General features: G+C 36.2%; 1 protein-coding gene across 2 annotated transcripts in view; it reads right to left on the minus strand.

Annotated features, from left to right (window-relative positions):
• The window catches only part of CNTNAP2 (contactin associated protein like 2), a 1,021,862-nt gene that overhangs the window by 659,079 nt on the left and 335,266 nt on the right, over positions 1 to 27,517 (minus strand). For both annotated transcript variants that reach the window (XM_030970934.1, XM_030970935.1), the window contains exon 3: positions 19,886 to 20,079. In XM_030970934.1, coding sequence (XP_030826794.1) covers positions 19,886 to 20,079 — 194 coding nt within the window. The remainder of the gene's footprint in view (positions 1 to 19,885; positions 20,080 to 27,517) is intronic.

Raw genomic sequence — 27,517 nt, forward strand, 5'->3', positions numbered from 1 at the left:
ATAAATCAAATTCACTCACTGAGTGTTAGTAAAAATATTTTTTAGTATAGTCTGTCCTTTTAGTTGCTGATTTACAACATGTGTAAGGATAGCTCAGAAAAAGCCTTGAAAAACTAATTTCAATAAGAAGATATCTTGTCCTTGTAAGTGGTCAATACTAACGTATCATTTCTAAATAATAAATCCCACCAGCAACTTTGTATTGCATCAGTGCATTTCTCAAACAAGAACAATAAACAGCTACTTGAAGACTCATCCTGTAACTAAAGGTAATGGTTATCCAGCATTAAAATCCTGAGTTCAGGTCTGTTCCTGTACAAGCCATTATACATAGAATTTTCAAGTCATCTTTCTCGATTCTTGCTTCTGTTTATGCTCTTGTGATACTCAGGAATATTAAAATTTCTCATTAATATTAGACTTTTAACCCAACATCATTTTACACTGTTAATTAAACTTCTTGCCCTTCAGGCCAAAAATGGATCTTTTCCAATTAGTATTAGCAGATCACGTAGTCTTTTCTCAGATCAAAGGGTTACTTTGAAAGCGTCATATGGTTTCTCTGAATACAGCATTAGGAATTTCTCCTTAATGCTCCCCAATTTCTTCCCAAAGGCTATCACATGTCTGCTGTAGTTTGAATAAACTTTCCCTGTTGAATAAGGCTTGTTAGCATTTCAACTACCTAATCTCAGCCAACTTCTTTGTTTCTCTGACTGAGTGGCTGCCTTAGCTAATTTCTTTCAGAATAGATCTTGAATCTTCCATTCTTCTGTAATACTTTCAATTTATGTAGGACAATTGAGACTAAAATTGTTACATAAAGGTCACAGTGCTTAGTGAAATAGGACATAAAAGAGAAGATTTAATCTAATGCAACAAACACAAGGCACAGCTAAGAAATGTAATCCAAATTCTGATCCAAATAAATTTATCTTTTCATAAATTTTATGTCTAGTCCAATTACACAGTACAAACTTCTGTAGACATATCATACAACAGAAACTATCTTCAAGTTAGAAAGTTAACATAAAAACATTTCATTACAAAAATAATTTAAAGTTGGAAATTTAGATTGTTTCAGGTAGTATACAATCTGTACACTTTAAAAGAGATGCTCTCAAGACCAGTGTTTTACATTCATTTTTCTGTAAAAGAACTGTGAACTCTAAAACTGGGAGATCCAAACAGAGAATTAATCAGGACAGGGCAGGACTTTAAATAAATACCTCAACAATAACTTAGATTTTTATATGGGAAAGCAGATGTATAACACAGCTTTATTCAAAATTCTATTTATCTTCTGCAACGTCCCCTTTAGGTCTACAGGTCTTTTCCTCCTTTTTCTTCTATTTGCTAATATAACTCCATAAGAATCCCAAGAGACACTACATTTGAAGTCACAGTAGGTTTATTTTTTTAGTCACAGTCTGCTGACAAAGTTTGACTTAATACCAATATTGATTTATACCAGTAATAGCTATATAGAGAGCATAGTACATGTAGCAAACCTCACTGTCCTCCCTACTCCCTCCTATAGCATCAGGGAAGGCTCATTTTATGAAGATTGCAGTGTAAATCTCTGGAAGTAATTTTTCAGGCCAATTACTTGGCTGGTAAAATGGGATTTCTGAGTAGGACTGTTTGATGTGTTCTGGCAGTGATGTCTTAGTTCATTTATTGTATGAAGAGTCTATCTAAAGGACATCAAGATAACCCTCCCAAACAAATCCCACATACTACATCTTTCTCTGATTAAGATGATTAAAAGGCAGTATTTCCACAAACTAGTGTCAGAAAACACAGAGTGAAAGTGCTTTTACATTAGTAGCACCTAAACAGTTGGTAATGCCTGGACATGAAAGGCTTGCTCTTGGGGTGAGGGGAAGAAACAGGCTACAGGTATTGAAGTATTTTTCCACAGTGCTTAGTAGTTATGCTCTCTCTAATTTGGTTAAGAGAAACGGACTTAAAATTAGCAGCCTTGTGGAGATACTTGATAGGGACAATGTCAATAGTGGCACTTAGTAGTGTACAGATTGATTTCCTACAATGACTCCAGCTATCAGATAACTTCAGAGAGACAAGAGTAAAATGAGAGGCTATGCGACATGCACATTTCATTATCAGTGATAAAACATGAACTCTGACTCTTAGCATCATGGTTTTGTTATATTGTACTTGCACCTTTTTTTTCTCCTAAAGACTTGCATTTCAACATATCAAAAATAATTTCATTTTTAGCTGAGTTGCCTTCAGTCAAATATTGTGAACTGGTCAGCTCTACTCCCACATCACTTCCTTACAGCTTCAGTTACTGGTGCTATTTCTGCTGCTAGGGATTTAGTTTGTGGCTTTATAAGTCATCCTATCCTTAGCAAATAAAACACTCCCAAAGTAAGACTATATTTTCTTATAATTAAAAAAAATGTTAGGTGATAGAGTAGAACAGAGACAACATCCTCTGCAGATTAGACTCCTCTGAAATGAACAGCTCAAACTACAGTCCACACTGTTCACTATTCTGAGTGATAAGTGTACACAGATTATTTAGTGCATTACAAAAAAACCCAGCAGTACATAAGCCAAGTTCAGAGATATTACAATGACACTAGTTACAGTTACTACATGAGACAAAATCACATCAGGTCTCAGCATCCTGTCACCTTAAGATGCGGAAGACAGACAAAGGATTTGCCATTAGGGAAAAAACAAAGTAGTCAGGTTTATATCCTCAGCTAAAAAACATCCATTTTGGCTTTGCTTAAGATTTTTTCAAACCTGTAGACTGAACATTGATGGGAAGCATAGCTACCATTTTGAGCATTTTCTAAAAACTGTCACCAAGTGACAATAATAAGTCCATGTTATGCACAGGTGCTACCATGATTTGATGAGAGGTTGGCTGACAAGGGGATATGATAGGAAAATATCAGACATGTGGAAAAATAGGCAGCTGTTACTCAAAAGCTCTGTGACTCCATTAACGCAGAAGGTGAGGCAGATCTAACAGAGCCTGCTCATTGAGGACCAGGGAAAACTGGCTGTGATTGCTAGATGGAGACAGGAGAAGGCAAAGGTAATAGCGCACAGTGAAGAGTGAAAGCAGGAGAGATTGATACGAGGAGCAGAGTGGGAAAAACAAACGACACCTCTCTTTCTCAGTTTCCAAATAACTTGTGTTTATAGCTAGGTGAAAAGGATGTGAAGATTGCCAAGTCTTGCAACAAAAACTCCTGAAAGTTGCACTCCCCTTGTAACTTACTTTCTGTGCTAGGCATTCCTGTATAACCTGTAGTGAGTACCACAATATTATTTTTTCTGCAATGCATTTGTTACACATTAGTCACTTAATGGCTTCCTGAATGCTAACTCCCAGATTAATTTCTTTTGGCCAAAAGATGCATAGTAAGCAATGCAAAAAATTGCTGGAAGAAGGAAATGTCATGATTATGGAAGATAAGTGCCACTCTGGAGACTACAGACTGCCTCTACATGTAAAGCTGAACTTCAGTACAAAGCTGAAGTTCATACTTGCATTCAAATATTCTTATTTGCATTTATTTCAAACTTCGGATCTGACAGCTAAATTCTTACACAACTTACCAAGAAAGCCTAATATGAAGATTTTTTTTCTAAAATGAAATACAAAAGTAAGCACCACTTTTTGCAAAAACCCTTAAAAATATTACCTATAAAACTTAAAATATTACCCGTTGAATACAGCAAAGCTTTGCAGGATTGCTACAACGAATACTTGGGACATCCATCTTTACAAACACTACATCAGAAAACTATATCTTCTATAAATGCATTTCTAAAATCTTCTATAATATTTACAATAGGATTTTGGTTTGCTTTTCATGACAACATATAGTTCTTTCGGCTTCAGCTTTCAAAAATGAACAAAGAGACAATGCTAAGTAGCAAAGTAGCACTAAGAAAATCTTTAGTACCAATAACATTACACACTGTCTACTAAAATCAAGTATTTTAACATTGTTAGAACAACTGAAATCCCTTGACCCTGCCACTAGTCCTACAAGTTTTCCTCTTAAGAAGGTTATGGATCTTTATTTTTCTGTCTCCCTGCAACACAGTCAGGTTTTTAAACAGATCAAAAAATATTCATGCTGAGCCATGCTCCATAATGCACCCTGTTCAGCATAATAATGCCATTATTTGAAAAAAAAATCAAAATAAAATTTATAGCAGGAAAGAATGACCCTTTCAAGTATCACATTGCACCACTTATGTATTACTATTTTCCTGTTTTACCCTTTAAATGCTTCAAGGTGTAAGGCTCGTTATTATGATTAGGCACTGCATAACTTAGTCCCTACAAGCACATTTTGTAGAAAATAAGGGCTGGTGGTTTTATGAAGTATGAATATTCAGTAAATGTCCCCACAAAAATGAAAATTTCAATTTTCCTATTTGAAAGTATTTCATTACAGTTTTATGCTGGAAGGCAGGAGATAAGGAAAAAAAAAGTAAAAATGTTCCCTGGTATTCAGGACAGGAACATCAAGACACTGGAACAAAATTGTTCACAATCCTTTTCTTGTGTGCTCTTTTCCCCATGAAAAAAGGTGTGATTAAAACCTTCTGAAGAGTCAAAAAAACCCCAATGTAACTGAAGCCTCTTATCTCCCATGCAGAGAGAATACAGAAAAACTGAGAAAAGTCAATGAAAATCACCACAAGAAAATGTTGGCAGCAAGCTGAATCCATTACATTGTACTCAGGCATATTACACCTGATATCATTTGTGTCGACAACAGGAAAGTGGGATCAAACTAGGGGAAAGAGCAAGGGCAGATTTTGTTGATAGGAGACTGTGGGTCTAGTGTGTGTAAGAACACCCCTGAAGAAAAGAAAGCAAAACAAAAAGTCAAACCAAACATAGTAGAGGTCAAGTATAGCCAAATGAAGAACTGGTGTCATGCAGACACCTTGGTCAGGAAGAAGCGGTGAACATTGTTTACCTCTTACAGTTTTACCTTCTCTTTTTAAGTCAGGCACAGGGTTGAATGTTATTCAGAAGAGGAAGTCATGAACTCCTCTTAAGCATCTTTTCAGAGAGAGCAAACTACCCACTTATTTTCTGCTGCTTCCAGGGAGTGGGCCTGTGTTGACACACACAAATTTCCTACAGTGTTGTACTTTAAAGCAGTAGTACATCAGAGTGCTTTTTTACCTTTATCAGTAGCCTGGTTGTCTTTAACCAGTTGCTTTGTATGACATGGCATATTTTCATGAGTTACTAATAGGATAGAAATTTGATGTCCCTTTAGCTAATATATCTCTTCAGTTTTTTACCTTCACAGTCCTTACATATACATGTATGATAAGTATGATAAGACATTCTGTAGAAATTGCAGTCTTCAGATAAATAGAAATTGGGTGTTCTAACTAAAATATTAATACTTAAATCCCTTATTTGGAAATTATTAAGGCTGATTTCAAAGATTAAGGCATTTTGACCTTCAAACTGTGACAAGACTACTTACTTGAATACTTTTAAATCAAAATAATTTTGAATTTTACCGCCTTTACAGCTATAGTTCTAGTGAGGGAAGGGATTTTGCATCACTATACAAAAAAAATTTGTCGAATGCATGGTATGTCAAAGGATTTACACCATATATATTAATTTACCAGTTCCAATTAAAGAGCTAGATGCTAGGAATATGCAGGTTATGTATTCATCTCTCAGTCCCAAGATATTCCTGACACGTATCAGGAGTCTAAAGATGAGAAAGATGTTGTATATATAAGAGCTAGGAAGCCATGAATCAGTTTTTTATGTCCTGAAACAAGAAAATAAGTCACCTTTATAATGAAAGCCTAGCTATAATGAGCAGGACTCTAGAATCTTAGTGGCAACCTATATCAGGGTATCTTGTGACAGAGAAGTCCCGAAAAGGACAGAGACTTTGTTTTATCAGTATGTAATTTCTGGGCAGAAGCTGCATTGTAGAGCTCTTGTGTGCTTGGTGCTAAAAGGAATTCTATTCTGAAGTGACACAAGACTGGAGCTTCCTCCTTTGGGTCTTCATAAGGGAAGGGAGCTGTATTTAATAGTTTTCTATCAACCTAACCATTAAAATAATGTTAGAATAATAAATCTGAAAGCTATTCAAACTAACATGCCTGTTAGGAACTTCATGCTAAACAACAAAAGCAGTAATAAAAGCACTCCACTAGGCACACACTTGAACAAAATATGGGGAAAAGATCTAATCAATAGGTTGTCTAGTAAGACTGTTAAAAACAAACTCTTGTTATTGATCTACTTTACTCTCAGTTTTTTGGGAGGGTTTGGTGTTTTGTTGGTTTTAGTTTTTTTTAACCTTACACAGACAGCATGAACATGTCAGAAAGCTCTTAGAGAGTTCAGCTTGAGCCCTGTCATTAATATCTGCTTTCATGCACTAAGAATTCTTTCTTTCCTGGCTTGTTTCTACTGATGAAACACTCAAGGCTGACAGGGTTACCTCTCCCTTCTCTCTCCTTCAGCTAACAAAGATATTTCACTTTTTTATTTAAAACTGCACATGTTAAAGTTTTAGCTGTGTAGTACCTGCAGAATTCTCATGGTCTTATTGTCTAACATAATACAATGTTGATATATTTTCTTTTTTCCCCAATATACTGAGAGAATTTCACCTCTGCCTTTACTAGTTCAGTGTTAACTAAATATTAACTTAATCCCTTACCTCTGATGAAGAACATCTGACCCATCTTTTCTATATCTAAACAACAACAACAAAAAAATTGTGAGTGCAGTCATCACAATCTCTAAGTGTCAAAAGCCTTAAGTCTGTGTTACAGTTACTCCCAACCAGAACTCATTTTCTCCAAGGAAATTTAGCAACAGTGCCATGTCAGCAGCTTTGCCTTATATCTTTAAGCACTTAAAGACTTAATTTATGAACATGAACACTTTATTGCTTTGAAAACACTGCTTTAGAGAAGCACATCTCGAGTATGCTTGTCCAAAAGCGCTCTTCTTGCTCACCACCACTTTTTTCTGTCTCTTGGGCACGTTGGTAAAATCTGTCATGATTTAAAGAGGTTGGCCTGATGGGAATAGGAAAAGTGCATGTACAAAACTGTGCTTGGTTTCCAGTAAATGTATTATATGGATTATAAAGCTGAAAAAGTTTTTGTCAAAAAAGACTGAATCTATTCTTGGCTGGCACCAACTTTTTCCTACCTTAGCACTGAAATACTGTAACAAAGTATAGGGAACAAAGTCACACATCAGTCTGATCACATTTTCCTAAATATTTCAAAAGAAATAACTAAGGTCAAGTCAGTGATGAGCTGAACAGAATATTTTTCCTCTTCATCCAGTCAATGTCAATGTTTTGAAGTTTAAAGAGATTTTTCTTTGCAAATCATTTTGTACAAGCACTTTGGAATGGGAAAATTCCAAATTGGAATTTTGGAATTTGGATTTGGAAAAGAGTCTGTGTGTTATTCTTTCTAGAAATATACACTTTCCTTTTTTTTTTTTTTTGTAAAGTAACTTCCTCATAGAATCTACTCAGTTTATAATCTAAACAAGAAAATAAACAAACTTCAGGATAATGGTGATCCATTGTATAAGATTTCTTCTAGTATTTTCAGTGGCTGGACCTGAGAGTAAGAAACCTATTATACTTTATAGGTTTCTGAAATTTCAAAACAAAGTCAGAACAATACTCTGAAAAAACAGTTTGCAAAACAATTATCTTGACACTTCTTAAGATTTTGACCAGGCATGTTAATCCTCCAAACAGGAAGAATTTCTTCCTGTGGGTGGTCTCATTAGGATGAATCCAAAGACAAGTGCTCCCCAAGCATTTCTTTAACTAAGCAGACTGGAAAATATGCTAATTAAAACAATCATCTAACACAACCCAGCATCCAGTATAGCCAGTGACTTTTGTGCCAGTATTAAAAACCAAAACTTATAATTTTCAGCTGATCATGATTGGTAAGGATATCACCAAGCACATTCAAACTAGCTTAAACTTTAGCTAAGACGAGACTTTATAGCTAGAGCAGACAAGACTTATTCCCTTGTTGTGGTATTTCGTGCTGAAGTCAAGTAGAGTTGGGAGGAACGGCTCCACATTAGGTTTTAAAGATCAGTATGAACCAGCTTTGTCTGTAATTGCACAAATAAAAATCCAGTTATAACTTTGTATGTTCCTATGATATCAATTTAGTTAAATTTATGTATGTAAAAGCAATGCGATAGACACATTTGAGAGACTGGAAACAAATTAAAGCAAGTTTTCCTCTATTTGTCTACAAGAAATTAGAGTTGCAGCACTATTAATCCACATCAATGCTTCACTTGAACACATTTGTTATATGTAACACTGCTGTACTGCAATTCAGAAAACTCTTGCAGTTTATTTTCATTCACTTTACTAAAACAGATTTCAGTAAAGATTAACTCATAATCTACGTACATAAGAACGTACATTATAAAAGGGAGTGAGAAATACTAACACAACTAAAACAGCAACTATTTTTTAACAAATTGTTATATAAAAACAATTTTTACAAATTCTGCCAAGAGTACAGTCTGTATGATGATACAAAAGCAGCACTGTTCAGGAAAATGTAAAGTACAAATTTGCTTTCATTTTACTTCATGCTTTCTATTAAACCCAACAGGAATTAAGTTCCACGTAAAAGGAAAGGGCTTCTTTGTATGCCCTTCTGAATAAGATCTGTGCCAATAAGTAATGTGCTATTCTCTATCTTAAGGAGTTTGAAAACATTTTTAAAAAGTAAAACATACGTGGAAAGAAGAACATTTAATAAATAGCACAATGGAGTGTTCTTAGCCCAAGTCTAACTTTTTCATATTTTTGATGTCAATTTACCATTCCTGAAAAGTGTCAGATAGGAACCCTCAGGCTGAAGTTATCTATACAGTCACAGACACACAGTGCATCAGCAGCAGCATTGTCAAATTCCCTGTAAAATGAATTTCTCCTCTCAAACTCATCAGTTTATACATGGCCAAAGAAATTAGGGTGTTTTCTTCTTTCTACTTTTTTTTTTTTAATTTTATTTTTCAATACCGGTAAAAAGAATGGAAAATTATTTTCATAAAGGAAGGAGTCAACTTTTTAGCATTAAGGGGGTTTCAAATCACATATATTTGTGAAATAATTTTTTTGTGATCTTATTTGAGCAACTGTGTGATTTTGAAGGCAGGCACTTGACCTTAAATTGTCAGCCCCCCAGGATGCATTATCTCACCTTTTCTTTTGCAAATCTTAGTCTCCAGTCTCCCCATTTAGCAAGTACCAGTTCTCTAGGGAGAACCAGATGCTACAAGTACAATTCCACAGATGGACAAGCCCAAAAATATATATTGAAGTGAATGCTCATTGATTCAACCATGACTTGCTCCCAGGTAATTAACTTCATCTTCAGCAGAGAGATAACACCTAATCAGCCAATGGGCAAATAGGAGACAACTTTTACAAGCTATGCTCTGTTCATACCACACCTCCCAGGCAACAGAAGCAGTACAGCAAAAGGCCTTTGTTCCACCTGAATTGCCACAACCATGTCTTTCATCTGGCAGCACAAACCCATCTATTCCACCAAACAGAAATATTTACAGGGTATATTATAGAGAAAAATAAAGTGACCATCTCCCAGTATAAGGATTTTAGTATTTGCAGTGTGTAGCTGTCTCAACCTAAGAGTTCTCCTGATAGGAGTACCTTTCAGTTTAATTAATTAATAATTAATTAAAAAGGAAATTAATTAATTAAGGAAGAACCAAAAACCTTTTTAAAAATCCATCAAATAAGCACCAGACTGAAGCACCACAGCTTTGTGCACAGTTTCATGTTTGCCAGGGGCCAAGCAAAGAAAAGCTGAGAACATTTCCCGTTTTACACCTGCCTAACATTTAACTAAGGTTTTTATTTTGTCATATGGTACTGCACAAAGAATTTCAGTCAGGCCATTCCTCCATTTGTTGTAAATATTATATCAACACACATGAATATGCTCTCTGACCATGTAAACTCAATTTTAAACATTAGTTTCATTACTTTAATTTCAACATTTGAAGTTGGGCACAGGAGCGTTTCATGGATCAAAACTTAAATCACTTTTCATATGCACTATTAAAAAGAAAATGAAAACTATTGGTGCTACCAATGGGGTTTGCCTTGAATTTAGAACAAATATCTGAAGCTTCCTAATGTTTAGAGATATTCTATGATGCATCTCACCAGAGAAACTGAAGCCAGCTCTAAATTAAAAAGATAAATAAAGGCCATATGCATCAAACACAGAATATAATTAGAGTTGATTTGCCTCTTCATTTCAACAGTTAGCTGTTTGGACAAATCTCAGATATCATCCAGAATTAAAAGGCTGTAAGTAATTTCAGCATGTTGCTTGGTTCAGCACCCTCAAAACCTCTTTGGGCAACTTCTTCTTGAGCTTCATGGTGGAAAAACCAGGAAGAAACTAAGGAAGTTCTCGACAGATCAGATTTTTGACAGCTGTGTATAGAAGTGTATTCAAAGAATCATAGTATGGTTTTGGTTAGAAAGGACCTTAAAAGTCATCTAGTTCCAACTCCCTGGCTGTGAACCTTCCCCTAGATCAGGTTGCTCAGAGCTCCATCCAGCCTGGTCTTAAGCAGGTCCAAGAATGGGGAATGTCTTCTCTGGGCAACCTGTTCAAGTCCCTCACACCCTCACAGTAAAGAATTTTTTTCCTAATATCTGATCTAAACCTACTCTCTTTCCATTTAAGGCCATTCCCCCTTATTCTGTCACTACATGCTCCAGTAAAAGGCCCCTCTCCATCTTTTTTGTAGGTTCCTTTCAGGTGTTAAAAGATTGCAATTAGGTCACCCTGAAGATTTTTCTTTTCCAGACTGAACAAACCCAAATATTTCAGCCTTTCCTCAAAAAAGATGTGTTCCATCCTCTTAACCACCTTGGTGTCCTCCTCTGGACTGACTCCAACAGGTCCATGTCCTTCCTGTGCTGGGACCCCAGAGCTGGATGCCGCCCTACAGGTGGGGTCTCACCAGAGAGGAGCAGAGGGGCAGAATCCCCTCCCTCACCCTTCTGGCCATGCTGCTTTGGAGGCAGCCCAGGACACGTTTGTGTCTCTGGGCTGGGAGTGCCCATGGCTGGGTCATGTCCAGCCTCTCATCCAGCAGCACCCCCAGGTCCTTCTCCCCAGGGCTGCTCTCCGTCTGTTCATCCCCCAGCCTGTGTTAATAGCAGGGATTGCTCTGACCCAGGTGCAGCACCCTGAGCTGGTTATTCTATTACGTAAGGCAAAGACACTGCAGAAGTCTTAACATAACAAAATGTAATGACTAAGTAAAAAGCAAGACTTGTGTTTTGTAACTCTACATTTTCTAATTTAACTTAAAGCAAATAAAATACATTTATCATTACTTGTTGGGAGGTTTTTTTACATCTGTGGAGATCATTGGAATTCCTATTTCTAGCCATACTTTTATCAAATGAGACATTAGCTGCACTACTCTAGTGTGACCTTTTATCCAATACATGATATAAAATTAAAAATCTGTATCCAGCAACAATAAAAGTGCCCTAAAGCAAACTTTTGGTCATATGCTGCCCTTCTTCTAGAAGAGTTTCATATATTATTTAATATATTCATACACTGTAGCCAAACAAAAGAGGGCTGACAAGCCACAAGGAAATTACTACAGTCCATTTTATTTGGTCATATTCAGTAGACTTTATCTAGACATTCAAAAGTGTTTCTAGAGAGAACCTTTAAAAATGCACAATCTTTGAAAATCCTCCTCTGGTTCTATCATCTAAGCATGTGTTCAGACTTCCTGGAGGGGATTAAGGGTGACCTAGATAACTATGCTAGGATTTTCAAGAGACTATTGATGCACTCAACAAAGATATGTTAGCCTAGGTGTGATGTCACGGAGCCATGACTATGACTATTGTCATATGTTATCCCAATTTTTTTAATGGCTTGTACAGAATCAGGGGAGGGCTGGGATGCTGTCTGCCACCACACCAGGAGGAATTTCGTCTTCTCTTTACCTAGCATACTCTGTGATAGATTAAAAATCATTCTGCTTGTGCCTCTGTAGATAGCCTAACACAACTATAGAATCTTTCTTTCAATAACAGAAATAGCACCTTAGATTGAAAATAATAATAACTTTCCATCTGATCAATCAATTTCCAAATGTCAGCTTATTTTCCATTTAAAGATGTTATTTAAAGTTATAAGCAAACTCACAACCCCATGTTTCTGCTAAAAATAATATTAGAGATCTTTCTTCCTGCAAAAAATATTATTTCAAAGATTCTAAGCAAAAATATGCTTAGAAAGTCTTCTAGGCAGGATATAGCTTCACACATAAAATACATTATTAGTTAGAGACACATAAGTATCTACATATATTTTTTATTTCCAAAAAGTCAGTAGTTTAAACTAGCATTACTGTTTAGCTGAGTTTTGTGTTAATCTTAGTATTCCAACATTTAAAAGGCTATCAGATCTTCTGACATTTTAATACAAATACAGTCTGTGGCTGTGACAGCATTTGGCATAGATATATTTTGCCATGATATTTCAGATAACCCCAAGTATGTTTCTCTAAATGCATTTAAAAATCTTCACAGTTTCTCTTAACAGATTTCACATGGAGAAGAGTAGATTAGGAAACAGGCTTCATCTGGATAGCACTGATGCTTATCTGCAACTTTCTTTTCTTCAGGGTTTCTAAAAATTCCATTTCAGCAACTGCCTGAATTTCTAAAGGTGTCCTGTCAAAACTTTATCATATTTATTTGACATAATAATGGAGACCATTACATTAGGTCTATAAGAGAATTTACGTTCACTGCAGCAAAAGGAATATTTTTCTGTGTCCACACCCTTTCAGTCAGAAGGCCTCAATGTGTAGGTCAGCAATGTCCACTAAGTGCTGAGACAAAGCGAGTTGGGTGGTAGTTATGACTCCTCATTCTCTCAATACACCCATAAAGGTGATATAGGCTGCTGCAAGTGAATGGAACAATCTTTATAAGACAAAGTTATGGGAGACAGGTCCTCAGAGACATAGCATCCAGGCAGGGTAAGGTACGATGAAATTAACAAAAGTCACACAGGATATTCCAGGAGAAAAATGAAATTTTTCCCTCTTGGTACCCCTACCATGAAAAGAAATTAAAAAAAAAAAAGGATAAAAAGGCGTTTCTAGATTTCTAGTAATAAATTATGCAGAGAATTAAAAGCCAGTGATTTTGACACTGGTAACCTTGAGACATTGCTAAGGAGACAGCAAGATACCATTCAAAATCCTTCCAGATAGGATTAGTCAGGGAGTCATTACATAGAAAACAACATTTCCAAAAGACTTATAAACACAAGCCAAAACTTTTGCACTGATTAATATATCAAAGCACTTTGCCATGTTTAAATAGGTCTGCACAGTGTCTGACAGTCTAGTAAGAGCACAGAAACAACAAATGGCAGGTCACAGACCATTCTAATCACATTTCATATTTTCTAAGTGTTCCCATGACTATAAAAAAGTATAATGTCATATAAACTAAATTGATTTAATAAAATAATGCAATTCAATAGAAGTACTTAAAAAAAGGACAAAATTTCCAGGCCTATAAGCCCATTAACCCAGTAAATCTTCCTATGATGTAAGTTGCCAGTTAAGATCTTATGAAGTAAACACAAAAAAGGAAAATGGCATTAAATATCAAACTCAAAAACAGTTTCATATAATCCTTCATTAATATTCAGCTAGGGGTTATGGATGTAAGTTGCCTCTCAGGGGAAAAAGCAGTGACAGATTTCACAAAGCAAATAATTCTCACATGTCCTAACATAGTGGGTGGATGCTAGAATTTATTCCTCTTCAATTGTAGTTGCTATACACAAATCATTGTACACTAAGATATATGCACTCAGTCCTTTGTTAGCTGAAAATGTTGCTCTCTAGAGCAGGTGGAAGGGACTTGGGAATGGGATAAGTCTTGCAACTTTTTCTTGGAATAATCTCACCAGAAAATGCATGTCAGTATGAACAGAAACTCTGAGCAGATGGCTCCCACATAATTTCAGCTAGGTAGAGCTGCATATGATTTCCTTATATCTATCTAGTCATTAAATGTTACTTTAGGCCTGTCTGATGGTTGGTATTTCCAAAGGCACCCAAGAGTATCAAACATCTGAAGTCTCGCACAGCTTGAAAAAGTTAATTATCTAACTCACTTGAGCTTCTTTTGCAATGACTTTTGGCTCAATCCTGTAGCAAAATATTCTGAAATGCTGACAGCTTGTTTTCTAGTAAAAGCTAAATCCACTGTGCTGTAGCAACTTCCTTCAATACCAAGGGGAACCATGTAAATTCTCTTCACGTAAATGAAGAGAATATATTGCTAAACAGTAGCTTATTCCTCATTTCCCAGAGAAATGCAAAGTTCATTTTACAGTTAACTCAGTGGATTCCTGCCTATTTCACGTAAAACAGGAAAGAGACTCAGAAGTATTAAAATTTTAAAAAAAAGTTTTAAAGCCAGTAGGAAAGTACATAAATTAAATTCCTTTCCAAAAATCATTATTCATAGTGAAAACGATGTACTCACTCAATATCTTTTCAACAATAAAAATAATACCAAAGCAGATGTTATGCATAACACACTCTAAGTTTAATTAAAACTGAAAGAAAAACGACAATATCAGAAATACATAACTGCTTTCAATTGTAGCAGCAGCCACTTTGTCAACATCTAAATTTTCTGTAATAAAGCAAAATCTGCTTTCATTTACATCTTTGCAGCTCCACTGGTGTCCACTGAAGCTGAAGACAAGAATCAGGTACAGAATATAATTTGAAGGTCATGGGCAGAGAATCTACACACCTACACTCTATCTTTCCCTTTTTTTTTCTTTTTTTTTACTCATAATTACCATAATATTTTTGGATTTTCCGTAAAACTTTTGATACTTTCTGGTACCCCTCTGGACAAAACATGCAGTCCACAGCTGGATAAACACATTATGTGACAGGTGAGCGACTGGCGTATGGGATGGGCATAAAGGGTTTCAGTGAATGGAGTGACATCCGACTGGGACCAGTCACTAATGGAGTTCTGCAGGGCTCCATCCTTGGCCCTGCACTCTTCAATATCCTCATAAATGACTTCAACACAGGACTAGAAGGGACTCTAAGCAAGTTCACAGATGGTACAAAACTGAGAGGAGCTGTTGACTCCAATGAAGGCGGAGAGGCCCTGCTGAGAGACTTGGACGAATTGGAGGGCTGAGAATTTATCAACAATATGAAGTTTATCAGAGGAAAGTGCTGGATTTTGTACCTGGGATGGAACAACCTGGGATGTGTGGATAGACTGTCCAATGAAATGCTGGGAAGCAGCACTGCAGAAAGGGACCTGGGTGTCCTGGTTGATGGCAAGTTAAATGTGAGTCAGCAGTGCCCTGGCAGCCAGGAGGGCCAAGCGTGTCCTGGGTACATCAGGCACAGCATCACCAGCCAGGTAAGGGAGGGGATTGTCTTGCTCTGCGCTGGGCAGGCCTCATCTCCAGTGCTGGGGGCAGTTTTGGGTGCCACAATACAAGAAAGATATGAAGGTGCTAGAGAGTGTCCAAAGGACAGCAACTAAGATGGTGAAGGGCCTTGTGAGGAGCAGATGAAGTCGCTTTGTTTAGCACAGAAAAGACTGAGAGGTGACGTCATTGCAGTCTACAACCTTCTTGTGAGGGGAAGAGGGGGGCAGACGCTGATCTCTGCTCTGTGGTGACCAGTGACACGACCCCAGGGAATAGGCTGGAGTTGTGTCAGGGTAGATTTAGGCTGGATATTAGAAAAAGGTGGTCAGGCACTGGAACAGACTGCCCAGGGAAGAGGTCACAGCACCAGCCCCCACAGAGCTCAAGAAGTGTTTGGACAATATTCTTGGGCACATGGTATGGCTCTCGGGGATGGTGCTGTGCAGGGCCAGGAGTTGGACTCTATGACCCTTGTAGATCCCTTCCAACTCAGCTTATTCTCTGATTTTGTGACTTTGATATCACCAAGAATAAAATTGTAAGATGGCTGAGAGCTGATATCAAGTTCTACTAGAGTAATCAAATTTTAGAAGACAATACTTCATAAGATCTCTTCAATTCTAGCAAGGATCTTCCAATTTCCTTTAGGAAAAATTTTAATGTTAGACATACTGAGCCTCTGCCACTGATGCATAAAATTTGAGTCTCGATGTTTCAGAAGATGTCTTATAGCTATAAAGCATATTTGCGTTATGCTTAACATGAGATATTTATATCATCTATAGCTGAGTTAGCAAATAGAAACAGTATTATATGCAGAATCATGTCTGGTATGTGTTCATTAGGCAAATAGCATTGATACAGAAACTAAAATGAGCATCTATACCAAAACAAAGTGGAGGGGTTTTTTTTGTGTACATGAAACACCCCAGTGGATTGACATATAAAGGGAAACCTCATGACCTATCAAAATTAGAATCTCAGACTACAAGAGTGAAGGTAGGAGAGGTGATCAAAATTCTCTAGTTGCTAGGCATTTTATGGAAAGAGGCCACATTCACTCATCTTATTAAAATTCATGAAAATTGAAAATATCCAAAAGCCCAGGAGGGGTGGGGTCACAAAATCTATTTCACAGAACTGGGAAGCTTACTCTAAATTCACCTTGAAAGCACTTTCCCCATCACAGACTTCCTGAGAGCCTTTTGATTTCTCTCCTACTTAGGAGGTAATTATAGAACTCCTTTTCCTCCCTGACTAATGCATACAGAAGAGTTCACTTCAGCCTTTTATGCAGATGATAATGGTTTGTTCCTGACTAGATCTGTATTGCAAATTATTTCTCCTTTTCTCTCTCTCCAATTCATCTATTTAGCTTTATTTCCCTTTGTTTCTCACATCACATCCTCAGTGTCAATTGATATCATAACTACTTTAGTCTTAAATATTGTTGAACTTTGCCCTTCTCTTTTACGCTTTTAATTTGCTTTTGCATATAGTTTTAAATTTACTGTTGTCAGAAAACAATGACATTCAGTCATAGGGATGATGGAAGAGGGTTTTTAAACAAAGGCTGCATAGTGTATTTCTCCTGTGGATAAATCTCTTAAAAGATACAAATGCAAAGGTAAAGAATAAGTTCTTTCTAAAAAGATCTTCAAGGGCAGCAGAATCATGAGATTTTTAAGATCACCACAGTCATTTCAGTCAGGAAGGATCTGATTTTATGAATTTAAAGTGCCTATGATAAATACTTGGCTTATGTAGTCTAGTCTGATCCTAACAGCTACCACCGCTTTTAGTTTCTTGTACAAATTGACACTAGATGGAAGATTGGTGCAGATTTTCCATCCATTCTGTTTTCACATGAGGAAAGTCTGTCTCCTTGTAACACTACCACTCCCCTGTTTTGGGAACATATTAAGATGAATATTTATTAATAACTAATAAATAGTGTTTCCAAGATAAAACCAAAGCTGTGACATCATTTAACCACCAAAGCAATACTATTTTAGGCAAACTAGAGTTAGAGTCAATAACTGTGGCATTTTTATTTTTTGGTAACAGCCCAATTTTACTCTTAAAAGAAAGCAGAGATAAGGTAGCATTTATTTTTTAATCTACTTTACTAATATTGGATAAAAATTTTAAACAGGAACAATAGCAGTACTGCAGCAACCAGCTTGCTAATGTATATCCAAAGACAGCATTCCAAATAAAAGCAGCAGACCTGCATGGCTCATCACACTTTTTTGCAAGTGATGTCAGTGGTCAATAACAGACCAGTAGTATTCCCCTAAATTCACCAAGCATGCATAAGTGCTAATAAAGAGAAAAAGGAAATGCTCTTGCATGAAGAAGCTATCAATATTTTTATATTAAGTGACAGTATAAGAATAAAGACTTGCTACAAAGCCCTCACTTGGAAAGCTGGTCTGCTTTGAAAACAAGCAATCACAGCTGTGACTAAATCAACCAAACTAGGCATCACTAAAAGTTATTAAGAACATATTTTTCCTCAGCCTAACTATTCTGCTTTATATATTATTCACTCAGCCAGCTGCAAAGCTCTCTCCCATTCTTGGTGATTTCAATAGTAGTTGCTGAAGTTTTTATACATTTAGAGGAAGAATATAAAAATATTTATAACGTTTAGTGTTTATAGTAAGTGGCCCTAAAAGAGAATTTTTTATATTCATCAGGCTTAAGCATAAGTTGTCCCCTACCCTGATGAATCATATTCATATCCAAGTTCTAAGGAACCTAAACAAAATTCAATATTTTTTCTCTTCAAGGTTTCTACCTCCCCAGCTTTAAATTGTCCCTTTTTCAGAATCCTATCTGGCACATGGAAGAAATTTTTTCAATAAATCAATACTGTAATAAAAAATTACTGTTTCTACACTCTCCACATATTAACTGAGTTTCTCTTATACAGAAAAAATCATTCACCTTATGCTCTATATTTGACATTAATTTTTAATAACAGACCTTAATAAAAGAAGCACCTGGCAAAAACGTGAATCTAAAATATCACCGTGTTAAATCTTGTCTGCTTTTACATAATAGCTAATCACTTAATTTGGTTTCAGAAAGAATAATAATGTTTTTCTGCTTTCAAAGTATACTTTTGAGAAGGAATACCATCTGAAAGAAATGCTATGAGTATAGGCATGTTAAGTAATAGCTATAATTTTTTTGTCAGCAAAATGGAAGGCTAGTGTTTTCAGCAAGAATGAAATTAGCAGTTTATCCATGAAAAAAAATGTAAAAACAAAGCCAAATTATATGCTTTTTCCTAAAATGCTTATAGCATAAATACCCATTGTCATGGTTTAACCCCAGCCAACAGCTAAGCACCACACAGCTGTTCACTCACTCCCCCATGGTGGCATGAGGGAGAGAACAAGAAAAGTGAGAAAACTCATGGGTTGAGATACAGCCACTTTCATAGGCAAAGCAAAAGCCACACTCAAAGAATTCATCCACCACTTCCCATGGACAGGCAGCTGTCTGCCCATCCCAAGGAAAACAGGACTCCATCACGTGTAACAGTGACTTCGGACAACAAATGTCATCACTCCAAATATGAATATGCCCTCTTCCTCCTTCCCCCAGAATAACATGCTGAGCATGGCTCCTTGTGGTAAGAGATATCCTAGTGGTCAGTTGGAGTCAGCTGTCCTGGCTGTGCTCCCCTCACAGTTTCTTGTGCATCCACAGCCTCCTTGCTGGAGAAGGGTGAGAAGTAGAAAAGGCCTTCAGGCTGTGCAAGCACTGCTCAGCAGTAAAGAAAACATCCCTGAATTAGCAATGCTCTTCCCAGCACAAATCCAAAACACATCCCCATATTAGCTAGTGAAGAAAATGCTCTTCATCCCAGCTAAAACAAACCCATCCCTGTAGCACCTGTATGGAAAACAATCCATACATGATAAAATTGCTCTCCAGCACATGTACACACAAGGACAAGTTACCTTCCAAAATTTTAACAGAAGAATTTTCAAAACTGCTATTTTATCTCACTCCATGACATTAGTTAAAAGGAAAGAGGAGGCAAAGCAATACCAGCAACCAAAAAATTTGCATATTCTGCTAAATACTGTCATCCCAAAATGGGTTTGCTAATCTGGGGATAGCCCTCCTGACAGCAGCTGTATCCTAAATAACTGTTTTGAGAAAAGCTCTGTTCTGTCCTGGTATAAACAATGAAGCATTGTACAAGTCATAGAAGTCAAAGAAAACCAGGGACAATAAACCTCATTACAGCACACACCTCCATTTCATAGCAATTACTCACCCAGATGTTTCCATCTTGGTGGTATGGTTTCCAGTTTCTCCCTGTATCGCTGTAGAGCATCCGATATTGAGTGACCCAGTCGGAGCTGCTGTATCTGCCTTGGGTTGCAATAGCACTGATCTGCTTCCTGTTCCCAAAATCCACCTGCAGCCATTGGTAATGATCACTGTCTGATGGAGACCAACCTCCTGCACCTGTTGTGAAGAAGCAGAAGGGAGATTTAGCTCTCAGACAGTTGCTTCGATGTGAACTTGTGAAGATGCTGATTGCTGGAAGTCAGCCCAGCTGAGAGGAATAGAATATCAAAAAAATTTGAACGCATACAAAAGAAATATGAGTTCTCATTAAAAAAAATAAAAGCAGAACAAACTTTAGCACAGGCTTTAAGTACATTAAATCTATTGCCCTAATCAAACTTTTTATATAATCATAATAATTTAATGGGATGCCTGCTAACCAATCAATGCCTTTATAATGATTTAATTACAGTTTATTACTTTCTGCCAAATTATAATTTTTCAAGGGTTGACCAATTTTCCATTAATTCCTTTGCCAGAGGAAATCAAAAAAATTTTGGATTTTCTATGCCTTTTCAATAACATTTCAAGTTGAAAAGGTAATGCAGATAAAAAGTGAGGAAATAAGAGCAAGTTCTCTGCTTTATGTTTCACTACAGGGCAAAAACTGAAAATCTACCAGAAGAATTGAGAAAGGAACAGGTACTGCAGTTTTGATCTGCTGGTTGTACAAGCTGTCACAGATTACATTGGCAGATGCCTTACACAAGTGTTATTGCTCTTTATGGGTCTATGAATTAACTTGACAGTAATACCATTAATATTCTTCTCAGCCAGTAGACTACATTATACTGTTCTAAATAAAGAAGGCCAGTGATGCATAGATCAATGTAGTATTGAGACATTAATGCAATTTCTTATTCTGAAATAAAAATATTTAGGGGAAATCTGTATTAGGATTCTTCAGAGAATAATAAACTTTCTCAGATAGATATTATAATGATATAGCTATTATAATGGTAAGCATTAGGAAATACATGAAATAAAAAACCTCATCTATCAAAACAGGGAAAAAGTGGAGAATCATTCTCTTTATAATCATAACAGACATTAATACACAGAAAACTAAATGTTTACAGACTTGATATGATTTACAGGGGTTTTATTTTGCTTTTAGCTTTGAACAAAATAAATATCTTGGCACACCATCAAATCATGTAGTCTAGTCCACGGGCCTATTTTTATTGCTTTTAATTTCACTTATAGTCTTCAACTGATGTCACAAGCCTTGCCTGCTTGCCAAACAAGCAACATTGCTATACTGCATCTTATATACTCCCATCATTAGGCGGCAGCATTGCCTCAGCCTTAGACAACCCTAAAACTCATTCAGCTGCTACAGGTGTTAACATTTGCAAGTCGTTGGACGTTTTAATGTCATCATATCAACAGGATGATCTGATGCCTTATGTGGTTCAGTTTCATTGTAATTAAAAGTGTAACACTACACCAATGACAACTAATTTGTTAAAATTCTCAAGATTTACAATAGATGCTTTCTCCTTCCTCTACCCAGGAAAATAAACAGGATACTTTAGCTGTAGGGAATAGTTAAATGCCATTAAAAAAAAATAAACCCCAAAAATTACCCTTTCTGAAAAGCACTTGCAGGAAAAGTATTCCCACACATTTCCAGTTTCAACCTATATCTAGTTTTGCAGAGACTGATCATTCAAAACAGAATGCAGCTTCTTCATAACTACTATACATGGAGATTAGAAGAGTTAGCTCTACATACTTGTTGTAATAGCAGAGATGATGCCTTCTCTCCCTATCCTAATATCCTCATTAAACTGACATATCTGTGATTGATGGCATGCAAAAGATAAGAAGTTGACACTGTACAAAAGCCATCTTTGTAAAAAAACCCTTTTGTGGCTACCAAAAAAAAGAGGTTCAAATGTGAGCAATTTAAAAATTTTTATGAAAGACAAAGTTAAACAGTCAATCATTAAAATTTCCTTCATCAATGCAATTGTTGAAAAAGTGTGACATACTACAATGCTATGAAGGTTAAAATAGATATTATGGTTTTTACCATAATGCAGGAGATTTAAATTAAACCAGGGGATTTTGTTAAGCACATGTAAAGAAAAAGACTTTGAAGCATAAAAATACATAATTTCTTTATTTAGTACATTCGTATTATTTAGACAAGACTTTGGCCATCTGTAATTGATAAACAGTTATTGTAAATTTCAAGTAGGTTTTAAAGAGTCTTCACCTACAAATCCTTTGAAAAGTTTGTAAAATTTACGTGCTAGCATTCCTTTTCTCGGTCGTTTTTTATGTAAGAAGAGTTAGAAAGCATTTTTTACATCATGCTTAAGAAAAGTTAAAGAGATGTGACAATAGCCATATCTAGGCCATGAGATGGAAACACTAGTTTTGCAAGACAGACTGCCCTCTAGCCATTTCTCCCAAGCAAGAGACAAGACTTCTAGTCAATGTTGCAAAGAGCAGCAAACAATATTATCCTTTATCTGAGTTTCAGATTTGCCTTCTGGCTTTTCCAAGCAAGCAAAGAAATAAATAGTCCAAAGGATGAAGGAGAAACATGCTGCATAACAGCTGAATGTGCTGCTGAGCAGATCAGCATGGCAAAGGAATGGTGGTCACTCTGAGCAGGCAGGGCAGCCATCAGCCAGTCATCAGAAGCAGCCTGTGAGCATCAATTAAATTTGTCCTCTTCCACTTTGATTCACCAAGCTCTGTAATTTGGGGGAGATGACTACTTTGTTCATTTTGTTGCTGATACACGCAACATTTAGTGGTTCAAGGATCCTTTTTTCTCCTTCAAAATATTTCTTTTCAGGCACATGCTATAAAAAAGTTATGAAAATGTTGGATTACATACAACATTTCTCCACTGTGAAATTTCTCCACTGTGAAATCTTGAAAATACCCTGAATTCACTGGAAGAATTTAAGTACATTTGTATCTCAATTCAATCTAAGTAGATACAAATATCTCACATCCCCATAAATGTGCGCATGCTCACAGTTCTTCATATCATTAAATATTTTGTTCTTCATGTGATTAAATTTTTGAATAAACCCCTGCTTTTTCATCGGAATTCACAATTTGGTTTGATACTAGATTGGGAATAGAAGAGTTACTGATAATTACATATTTTGCCTTTTTGAAGGAGTGGGGAATTCAGAAATCAAACCTAATTTCCACAATAAAGCATTATTTTTGAAATAAACAGAACTTTGTCACCAGCACATTATGAAAGAATAATGAATTATCTTTAGGGAAGGAGCAAAATAACAGCATGTTAGTAGATTACAGGGAACATTACGTCATACTGAAGCTAGAGTGGTGTATTAAAATTGCTGAATAACTGCTATTCAGAGTTATTGTTCACACCTTGGTGTAAACTGTTCATTCTTAATAGTTATTGGCTATATCCTGAATTTTATTATATTTATTATTTTTACTTTTTATTATGGCAGAAAAATAGACACTGGATAAATGTTTTTTCTTGCAATGCTCCCTTTATTTCACGTACTGTCTTTTAACAACAAATAGCACAATATGCAATGAAATAAATAGACTTACAAATTAGAAGGCGGTTAGAACAAAAAATTATTTTAAAGATGCTAAACATATGCATATAATACAATTTACTTTCCTTTAAAATGTAAGGAGCATTTATGGAGCTTTTAGGTAATAACAGTGCAATTAATTCAATTGCAAACAACATCTGCTCGCTATTTTTATTTTTATGCTGTTCCAGAATTTAATGTGAATAAACATATTCACGCAGTCAGCAGTCAAAATATGCTGATGATTTTGGAAAATCTCTTCTGTTTCACTTAGGAATCATTATTTTGAAAATCTGGGACTTTCATTTCCATTCATGATGAAAACTGGAAACATTAATTTGCACAGGAAGAATCCATTCTTGTTTTAGTCTCACTTGTTCATCGCTCCGTACTTCAAATAACAAAATTAAAAATGCCAGTTCTGCAGCAAGTCGAGTGTTTTACTCTTTCCAAATCAGTAATAAAAAAGTTTCAATGACATGAATAAAAAAAGAAGAGGATCCTTACTCAGAAATTTAATTAGAAAGCAAATTATAGATGTAAGATGTAGGTTTTGGGGTAGTTACAATTCAGGGGATTATTTTATCTAATCATAGAACAATTCTATAGCCTTTCAGCAAGGCAAAAAATATGCCCTTTTTAATAATTATGTAGCCTGAAATATTCCTAGAGCTTGAATCATTTTTATGGGAAAACCACAACATAATTTTTCAATGAGAAATAGCACTTTCTAGGTCACTGCCATAGCATGAAATCAATACCATTTGACACCTTGCTATTTTCCAAGACATTGCTTGTCATTCTGCTACATAAAAGATAAATCAAGACAAAAAAGAAATCTTTGAAATACTGAGATCATCCATTTACTGAACTTCAGAGAAAATATGGGCAGCCATTTTCTACAGTACCTAGAAAACAATGTAAGAGACCCAAACTCCTAAATGGGATAAATCCACCTGCACTCTTTGTCACTATTGTAGTCAAGCAGGATATCAATGGAGGTTTTTATTTTTGCCTTGTCTTCCTCTGTACATTTTTTAATAGATAAAGACATTACACAGCCAAAATAAAATGCTTCCAGCTGTGAGGCCCCCAACAAAGGAAGGATGAGGAACTCTCGGAATAAGTCCAGAGGAAGTCACAAGACACCCTAAGGCTGGAGCACATCTCCCATTAGCACGGGCTGAGAAAGTTGGGATTGTTCAGCTTGAAAAGAGAAGGCTTTGGGACGAAATAATTAGTCTTCCAGTGCCTGAAGGGAGCCTAAAGAAAGATGGAGAGAGACTTTTTCCTAAGGGTGTGTGGTGACAGGACAAGGGGGAATGGCTTCAAAATGAGAGAGAGTAGATTTTTATTAGACATTAGGAAGAAATTCTTTACTGTGAGGCTGGTGAGACACTGCAACAAGTTACCCAGAGAGGCTGTGGATGACCCATTCCTGGCAGCGTTCAAGGTCAGGTTGAAGAGGGCTTTCCGGCCTGGTAGAAGGTGTTGAAACTACATGATCTTTAAGGTCCCTTGCAGTCCTGGAACACTACAGTGGGTCTAGTCACACTGGGAAAAGTTATGCTTTTACAGAAATCTTGGATGACTGCAGACTTTGCATTTCAAGCTGCTTTGAGGGAAGGTCACGTTTACCATGTACTTGGTAGAGTCCTCCAACAAAGACACTTCAGGCCTCTTACAGGGCTTTGCTTCTAATTGAAACAACCTTTTCCTTATACTGGCATGGGCAAACATTTATTTCTTTATCATAAACAGCATGCATTTGTTTATTACTTGTATTCATCTGCTGTTCTGGCTAAATTTGGATTTATAATCCATTCCCTATCTTCAGGGTAGGGATTTTCTTTTGCATTTTTGAAAAGCTCTTCTTTTTAGCACATAACAGCAGGGATGCATTTGCAGACAAGACCATGCAAACATCAGTGATGGGCAAATAATAAACATTCAGCTTCAAGAGAAGCAAAAGTTGATATTTAGAACATAAAAAAATACTGAGAAAGTAGCAGCATGAGAGAAGAAGAGAACAAAAATGACAACTAGATATCTTCTTCTCTAGAATTCACTATTAGAATTTACCCCAAATCAAACCATGTTTACTAGAAACTGGCAAATGACACCCAACCTTTGACCTACTTCTCCATGAGTTAAAACAGCTCTCTAGAAGGGTGGAAAAAATTAGGAGACAGTAAGCTCTGAATCTCTAAGTTTAGTATAAAATACATCTAATACGACTCATTTTGCAGGGGTAAAACATAGGAAAGATCCAATAATCATTCCTTAAATTAGCCTTCCTTATTAGCAGCTGAAAGATGCAAGCCTATAAAGGGGGTACGGTTTTCATTTTTTAGACTATGTAAAACAACTATTTTTATTCTATTTCCATAGAGGAGAGTAAGGATAAGCCCTTATTCACTGTAGCAGATATTTATTGAACAATGTTAGACTAATCTTGGAAGACTTGCCTTCTAGTAAAAAAGTAGACAGGGTCCGTATATGTAAAAAAATCCCCTAATTATATTTCTTAAAATTATTTCATTTAAAAACATGAAAGTTAAAAGTAGAAATAACCCAAGGGATAACAGTAGTTATCAGAATACAGTCCACATAGATCTTTTTTAAAAGAACATTAAAATCAGTATATTATTTTTTAAATCCCAATAGATCTTTCTTACAGTAAATGCAATTAAAATAAATCCCTTGATGTAGTGTCTGCTTCTTAATACCCACTGCTTCCTAGTATATCTTAACTGAGCACACACCACATATGAGGGAATGAACAGTCAATCTGCCCTAAGGAACAGTGGTGATATCTAACAAAAAATTGATGCAAAAGAGATCTCATTGTTGTCATTCACAGTTGTCAGACTCAAAGTAGGGGGAAAAAAGTCAGAAACCTAAGGAGTCTCATATCCTGAATTCACTGTTGGGGAACAAACACTTTGCAGCTTTGGTTATTTTAATGAACACATCACTTTAAACTATGCCTTTCCCATCTGTTCTGCTTTCTAATTACATATGCAAAATAAAAAGCTCATTCACAACTGCATCCTAATGGAATCTTAAACAAAACTGGGACGAGATTTAAATATTCTGTGCACATCATGTGTATTCAAGGCATCAAGCAGCTTCTTCTCCATGAGGTGTTTTCTTGTTTTTTGGGCAGAAAGTTGAGGCAAACCAACGGATCACTGCACCCCAGCATACAAATCCCTTGCATACAAAATAACCACAGTGGCATACAAAAGATGAGGTAGAGAGTCAAGAGATATCCCTTTCCTCACATCATCTTTGCAAGTACCATGACACAAATCTCTCTCTCTTATATGTTTATGCATTGCAGCACTGGGGTTTTCCTGACAACTCAGGTCATATCCCCGGCAAGAACTAGCAAGTGTGTAGTTAATGGAGAGCAAATACTACCTCTGCAGTGTCTGCTGAGCTATTGAGCCCTGATTCATAGATTATTATCCAAGATTTTAATGATGGCCAGATCACAAATAGTAACTGACCTTGACTGAATAGCATTCGCATCACTTTAAAATACAAATACGAGCTCATTAAGACAGTTTCTTGCATCTGCTGTGATCCTTAACAGAGATGCCAGAGAAAGAGGAATTAAGGTAATCCAGCACCTTATGTATAACATTTCAATAGCAATGAGGTGCCTAAACACTTTAGTCACTTAAGTTATCTCCTGTTCCCATTAGTTGAGCCCACAAATTGACGGAAGCCAAAGCTGAATTACTGAAAGTTATATCATTGTGTTCTAGCTTATCTTGAATAATATTTTTCCCTCAAATGATTGCACATGAAAAATGATTAAATGATGTAATTCTGGCTTACATATCTTGTTCTGTGACAAGTCTTCAGGCATAAAAGATAAAAACTGAACCTCCAGTCTTACAGCTACTTGCTGTGTGAGACTATGGGGAACATAGTTTCTGCTTCAGTATATACCAGTGATCCTGTGATGTGCAAACAACAGTAGTGAAATACTC

The sequence above is a fragment of the Camarhynchus parvulus genome, chromosome 2 (genome assembly GCF_901933205.1).
Source record: "Camarhynchus parvulus chromosome 2, STF_HiC, whole genome shotgun sequence".
Classification (NCBI taxonomy): Eukaryota; Metazoa; Chordata; class Aves; order Passeriformes; family Thraupidae; genus Camarhynchus; species Camarhynchus parvulus.